Source organism: Trypanosoma grayi, assembly GCF_000691245.1.
Source record: "Trypanosoma grayi strain ANR4 Tgr_941_V1, whole genome shotgun sequence".
In the NCBI taxonomy this organism is placed as follows: domain Eukaryota; phylum Euglenozoa; class Kinetoplastea; order Trypanosomatida; family Trypanosomatidae; genus Trypanosoma; species Trypanosoma grayi.
Genome location: NW_008826560.1, coordinates 1 through 6,590, shown reverse-complemented (window position 1 = coordinate 6,590; position 6,590 = coordinate 1). Strand labels below are relative to the sequence as shown.

The 6,590-nt window shown below is 61.3% G+C and overlaps 4 protein-coding genes across 4 annotated transcripts; 1 reads left to right on the top strand and 3 right to left on the bottom strand.

Moving 5' to 3' along the window:
- Positions 1–147: 147 nt before the first annotated feature.
- Positions 148–597, top strand: DQ04_09411030 (hypothetical protein; the record flags this gene model as incomplete). The annotated part of the gene is made up of 1 exon (XM_009315928.1): positions 148–597. The coding sequence occupies one exon, from the start codon at positions 148–150 to the stop codon at positions 595–597; it is 450 nt and encodes a 149-aa protein (XP_009314203.1).
- Positions 598–1,287: 690 nt separating this feature from the next.
- Positions 1,288–2,778, bottom strand: DQ04_09411020 (hypothetical protein; the record flags this gene model as incomplete). The annotated part of the gene is made up of 1 exon (XM_009315927.1): positions 1,288–2,778. One exon carries the CDS (start codon positions 2,776–2,778, stop codon positions 1,288–1,290), a length of 1,491 nt encoding a protein of 496 aa, XP_009314202.1.
- A 224-nt stretch (positions 2,779–3,002) lies between these two features.
- DQ04_09411010 (hypothetical protein) lies at positions 3,003–3,668 on the bottom strand (the record flags this gene model as incomplete). The annotated part of the gene is made up of 1 exon (XM_009315926.1): positions 3,003–3,668. One exon carries the CDS (start codon positions 3,666–3,668, stop codon positions 3,003–3,005), a length of 666 nt encoding a protein of 221 aa, XP_009314201.1.
- Positions 3,669–4,086: 418 nt separating this feature from the next.
- DQ04_09411000 (hypothetical protein) lies at positions 4,087–6,459 on the bottom strand (the record flags this gene model as incomplete). Its single annotated transcript, XM_009315925.1, has 1 exon — positions 4,087–6,459. The coding sequence occupies one exon, from the start codon at positions 6,457–6,459 to the stop codon at positions 4,087–4,089; it is 2,373 nt and encodes a 790-aa protein (XP_009314200.1).
- Between the last annotated feature and the right edge of the window lie 131 nt (positions 6,460–6,590).

The following is a 6,590-nucleotide window of genomic DNA, read 5'->3' as shown; positions in this document are numbered from 1 at the left end:
TCGAGCGTGCCGCGCGCCGTCTCGTAGCCGTCCTGCGTCAACAGGTGCCGCAGCGGGGCGGCGGCAGCGGCGTCCCACACGCACACGCTGGCATCGTCACTGGTGGAGGCGAGCAGCGTGCCGGTAGGGTCCACGGCAAGGCGCTGAATGCGGGCGGTATGCCCCGCCTCGCTCACGCAGACGCGCTCGAGGGAGGAGAGTTCACCAACACCACGCTCCTCCTCCTCCTCCGCCTCGCTGACACACGACGTCCCGCCGACGCGCCACGCGGCAATGCGTCTGTCGAACATCGTGGTAGAGAACACCAGCGGTGCTGTTGGGTGCGCCGCAAGGTGCTGCACGCGGCCCCAGCCGCTCTCGCAGCTGGAGACACTTGCCCGCGGTAGGCACGCGGCGGTGTCCCAGAGCGTCACGACACCATCCGCTGCGCCTGTGACCACGGTGTGTGGCAGCGTGGGTACTGCGGCGCAGCAGGTGAACGGCATGCAGAGAGTGCCGGCGACACAAGAAGAGCTATCGCCGCTGCTGTTCGCAATCTTGACATTGCGAACAGACTTTGTCAGGCGCATGCGTCGCAGGTGCTCAACGGCTGCTTGATGAGCAGGACGAACAACGGAGGCGGATGCCACAAACGCCTCCTTTAGGCCCGCGATACGCTGCTCGGCACGTGCCAATGTGAGCGGCAGCAATGCTGTACGCCTCTCCACAAGCTCCGGTGACGCCCTTGTGTGCATCTCCTTTGTGCGCGGGCACGTTAACGGCCTGGATGCACCTTGGCCACCCACATCTTGCTGCTGCTTCTGCATCGGCTGAGATGGCCCTAATGGTGTCTGGTATCTCTTGCGAAGCGCCTCTACACTGCCGTAGCCCCCCTCAACCATCAGCTTGTGCAGGCGACGGCGACGCTCCGCCGCCGTCTCGGCGAAGACGACAATCGGGGCCTCGAGCAGGCGCAGCCCCTCCTGCACCGCACGGTCGGTGGGGGGAAGCACGGGGTCTACAAGCTCCATTCGCGACGCCGCTCCGTCCGTGTCTTTCTTTCTCTCTCTCTCTCTCTCTCTGGGGGTGTGTATGTGTGAAGGAGCGGCGCTTCCCTCTTCGGCTAGACGCACAACATGAATGACGGGGTGGTGGGGGAAGAATTCAGCGCATATACACACACACAGAGGCGAACACGCACAAACAAATGGCAACTCGCAGAGGAGGAGGAGGAGGAGGGGACACTGCACACAACACAAACAAAAAAAAAACACTCAAGAAGAAACTCAAGCAACCTCAATCTCCTCATCATGGACTCTCTGCAGCAGCATGAGCATGTTCCACCGCCCTTGGCACCATCATCATCATCATCCCAATCCACCCATGCAGGCATACGATGTAGAAGGCCACAGCGACGCGCAGGACGGGCTTCCGACGCAGCAGTCGGCCGATGCGAAGGGTTGTCGCGTCCACTGCGGCAACCAACTCGAGCACACACAACGCAGCCTTATTGGCTGAAACCCCACGCCGCAGTAGGAGCGCTGGGCGGAACTCTGCCGAGTCTCGCGTTATCTGCGATGCCGATGATGATGACACGGCCACGCGTGTAGTGCGTTCCTCCTCTAGGCGGTACGTCGCCCGCTCGCAGCGCCGTCGCCACTCAGCAGCATCGCGCAGCGCCGCCTCCAGCATGTTCTGCTTCTCCAGCAACTGGCGGGACATGAGTAGCTGGTCGCGCGAGTCCCCGTCATCGCTGCGCAGCGTGACGAGAGCACCAGCGACGGTGAAAGTTCCGCCGCACTTCTCTACCGCCGCACGCAACTCATTGAGTTCCCGCTGCCGCGCCTGCAGCTGTGCCTTGCTGCGTTGGTGCGCGACCACCTCACTATCGAGAGCCTCCTGCGCGCCACGCAGGTCGAGGCGCAGGAAGTCCATCTGCTGCACGAGGGCGAGGCGTTGCTCGTGTGCGCCTGCCACCTCACGGCGGGATGCCGCAACTTGTGCCTGCAGCCGCTCTCGCTCTGCCCCCATAGAGGCGATGGCGGCCTCCAACTCCTCCACGCGCTGCCGCGCTGCTGCCACGTCGTCCTTGTCCGTGCCCTTTACCACATCCTCGGCCCCGGGATCGCCGTCAGCCTGCACCCGTTCCAACCGGTGGCGGAGGGCCTCGTACTCACGCTGCTTTTCTTCCAATAGGCAGCGCGACTTGGCCTTGTGCTCGTTGAACCGTTCGTTGACTTCGCGCAGCGCCTCCTCCAGCTGGTGAACCTGCAGGGAGCGCTGCAACAGGTCCTGCCTCGCTGCCTCCGATGCCGCCTGGTGACGCCGAACGTCACGCGTGAGCGTATCGATCTCCTCGTCTCTACGCTTTAGCTGCGCTGACTCCGCGTCATGCTCGACCACCAAAGCTGATCCTCCTCCTCCCATTGATGCTGCTGCTGTTGTTGCTTCCTCACCCTCCAGAGTGTAGTGGCTGAGCGTTTGTGATGGGCCAACGCCATCAACCATTGCTCCACTCTTAAGATGCGAGCTTGCGCGACGGTTGCGGAACGCGGCGGGCTGCGCCGGGAACTCCGGCAGCGGCACATTCCTCCCCTCCGCCCTTTTTGCTGCAGCTGCAGCAGCAAGTGGCGAGTGAACTTCTTCCGCATCGAGTTCGCGCCTGCCCCCAAACGCTACCGTTTCATCATCATGGAGAGCCTCCGCTGCTGACGCCTCCTCCGCCGCCTGCTGCCGCCATGCGTGCTGCTCCGCCCGCTCGTCAATGGCCTCCAGGAAGGCCGTCACGCCCTGAAACATGCCGTCCCCAACTCGCCCCGCGTGCTAACTACAATGTGTTGTGGTGAAACACTCACCGCCACCCCAACCCTTGCGTTTCACAAGGAGTATAATGAAGAAGAAGAGCAGGGCAATACCAACCGACGCAAAAAGCAAAACAAAAGAAGAAACATGCGATGCCGTAACGCAACCCCACCCTCCGATGAAGAGGCATTATTAAAAAGCGAAAGAGCGCGTCAAACACATTAATGAGCATCGTTTAGCGGCGCTTCCATGTCTTCCCTGTTCTCCTCCTCCTCCTCACCATCCATCTCATCTACTTCCGCATCGTTGCAGTCAAGCAATGGAGCATAGCCATCCGCCGTTGGGTCACGGTAGCCGTCGGAGGATACCGCCGTCGAATCCCCATCATCTTCACCGCTGGCAGCATGAGCCGATGATTGCTTGTCGGCACACGCGGCTGCACGAATGGCGGCCACGAGAGGCGCCTCGCCGGGATGCTCCGCTGCTCGCTGGAGCAACGCGGCGACTTCCGCAAGCACACTAGAGGCCACCGGCGCCTCTTCGCCTGTCTTCTGTGCTGCTGTCCCCACCACTTCCTGCAGCTGCAGTATGTGCGTCATGGCGTGCTCATAGGCATGCTGCACATTGGCGATGCCGCAGTACAAGTCCGCGAGGTCAAGCCTCGCCTCGCAGACTGGCTTTCCGTACCTGTGCTTGGTGGTGATATCAATCTTGTCAAATCCACCAAGCCTCTCAGCGAGCGCGAGACGAGTCGCCTCCTTCATAATTTCCTCTTGCAGCACCGGGTCCTCGAGGCTCTCCAGTGCCTGAAGGTGCAGCGGCAGGGTGAAGGTGCCAGTCACGTTCACCGTGACGTCCGTCGTGGGACCAATGCCGTGGCTCGTCATTGCACAGAGCCACACAAACAGCCCTATCTAAGCTTGGCACTTCCTTCCTTCCGCACAGGAGAGGGTGCCGCCGTTAAGGAGCAAGTCAACAACAACAACAGAACAAAAAAAGGGACAGCATGGGTCGTTGCACGTGGCACAAGCACCACACACACACACAGATATATATATATATATACAGTTGGGCAAAGGGTACGCATGGTGCTGCACCAGCGGATGGTGGTTGATAGGTAGACGGAAGAAGAACAAGAAAGAAAAATAAGAACACAAAAAAGTAACGATACCAGCAAGAACAAATACACGATCTAATACAGCCCATGACTCTCTCTTCACTCTCCGTCTCCCTTGTACGCTTGGTCTCACCCCGATCCCCATCCTCTCAGCGCTATTGTCAAAGCAACACAAAGACGCTGCCGCCTCAGAAGGACTGCGCCGAGACATCGTTCAGTAACGTGTTCATGTAGCGCGTCCCACGGAAGCGGAACGTGCAGCCGTACATCGCCTCATGACGCGGTATTTCAGTCTTGAGGTGCTCTGTCAACCTCAACAGTTCCTTGTGCAGCTCCTCCATCTGTCCACTTATACTGCCGTTGCTGCTGGACGGGCTCTTCTCTAGCTCCCTCAGCCGGTGCAGGACAAATTCGCGCCGCGTTACCACCTCCAGGAGTGGCAGCTGCAGCTCCAGTTGCCGTTTCTCCTTCTGCACCTCAACCGCACGCTGCTGCGGCGGGAGGTGCGCCCAGCGCCGCAGCGTCTGCTGCTGCTCCGCCTCTGGGACTTCCAACACAGACCACAGCTGACGCAGCTTGTCGTCATCGATGTAAGAAGCCACCTCAGCATGATCGTCGGTTGGACCCCTGTTCTGCGGTGTTCGTTGCGCGGACCGCAGAAGGTGGTGGGAGGCAGCCTCCTCAGCCACGCGTTGTAGTCTGGATGCCGGACTACCCTCGTGCAGCGAGGAGCAGCGTCCTGTTGTTGTTGTTGCTGCTGCTGCCGGTGTGGAAGTGTACGGCGAGATCTCGTTGCTGTGGCGGCGCCGCCTCTCCTCAAGGGCTGTGAGTTCCCTAAGCAGGCGCTGCTCTTCCTCGCCGAGGGCACGCCGCGCCAACTCCTCCCGCTCCGTGCGGCACGCCTCGTGCATCTCCTGGTACAGCCGTTCGTACCGCTCCTGCATCTCGCGCAGCGCCGCCAGTTTCTGCTGCTCGTGCGTCAGCCGCAGCGCGTCCGTCTGTGCCTGCGCCTCGCGGAGCTGCTCCTCCAGGGCGGCATGTTGCTTTCGTTCCTGCTCCACCAGCCCGTAGAACTGCTGCAGCTTATTCTCAAAGTCGCTGCGCGCCCGCGTTGCGGCCTCCCGTGATTGGCTGTCGGACTGCGCGAAGTATGACGACAGCGTCTCCTCCATATCCCGCCGCAGCTCGGCAAGGTTGCTGTGGTACATTTGTTCCAGGCGCTGTGCGGCCGCCTCGCGTTCTTTCTGTTCTGCACGCACCCGATCCAGCTGCTCCTCAATGAAGGCGCGGTACTTCACCTCAACCTCCTCCCGCAGGCTCTCTCGCTGCTCCTCTAGGCGCCGCTGCGCGTCCACCTCCAACACAGCTTGCTCTCGCACCCGCATCTCCAGCGCCGTGCGCACTGCCGTGAGGCTCTCGTCGTACTTGCGCTGCAGCTCCTGCTCCTGCTCCTGCAGGCGGTGCAGGTGCTGCTCCTCGAGCTCTGTCACCCTCATCAGGTACTCCTGTTGGCTCTGCTGCGATTTTTCCGCCACGTTGCGCATCATAGCATTGTACTCATCCTTCAGCGCCCGAATCCGCTCGTTGGTCGACTCCTGCTGCAGACTGTTCTGCTTCTCCATGCGCTCCACAAGGCGGCGACGCTCCGCCTCAAAGGCGGCCTCGCGTTCGCGCAGTGTGGTTTCACTCCGCTGCCTATCTTCTACAAAGCGGCGGTCGTGCTCTTTGCGCAGCTCCGCCACAAGGGTGTCATGGCGCCGCCGCTCCTCCTCAATCACTGTTTCGTGCTTACTCCGCAGCTCCACTTCTTGCTGACGGAGCCGCTCGACCAGTCGCTGCTGCTGCCCCTGCGCCTCTACGCGTTGCTGCTCCGCCTCTGTCTTCCACCGCTGCCGTTCCTTCTGCAGCACCGCCTCGTGCTCGCGTTGGAGCTGCTGCGCCACCGCCTGCTGCCCCGCCTCCATCTCCCATGTCTTCTCCAGCAAAGTATTCTGCAGATTCCCCCACTTCTCTTGCTGTTCCTGTGCGTGCTTGCGGCTTGCCTCCGCGAGGACGCGTTCATGCGCCTCTAGCAGTCGCGCAGCATGTTGCATAGCTCCATCCTCGATGGCCTTCCGGTTAGCTTGCAGGGTTTGCTGCATGATCCGCTCGCGCTCGGCCAGGGCGTCGCGCTCAGCACGGAGCGCTGCCTCAACTTGCGCCTGCACCTGCGCCATGTCGGTGGCCTTATGAGACTCGACCAGCTGCCTGTAGGCCGCGCGCTCTCTGCTGAGATCTGCCAGCTCCTTCGCCCTTGTCTGCAGCCAGTCCGCCTCGCACTGCTCTTGGTACGACAGCATCGTTGACATGACGTTGAAAAGATGCTGCTGCATATCCGCTTTTGCCTTTGCGAATCGATCCGCGTACTGCGCCGCGAGCTGCTCGTGCATGACTGAACGCTGCGTCTCCCAGCGCTGCTGGTCGTCGTAGAGCTCGGAAAACTTGTCATCGAACATGGCTTGCATTTCCTCGCGCTCCTGCTGGAGATACTTCACTGCCTTTTGTTGAGCCTTGTCCTCCATGCGAAGACCGGCCTGCCGCAGTTCCTCCTCGCGGCGCCGCAGCTCCGCCTCGCGTTCAGCGTGGCGTGCCTCCAGAACGCGCGTTCTTTCCTCCAGCGCCTCCTGCTGCTGATTGCGGACGGCGGCGCAGC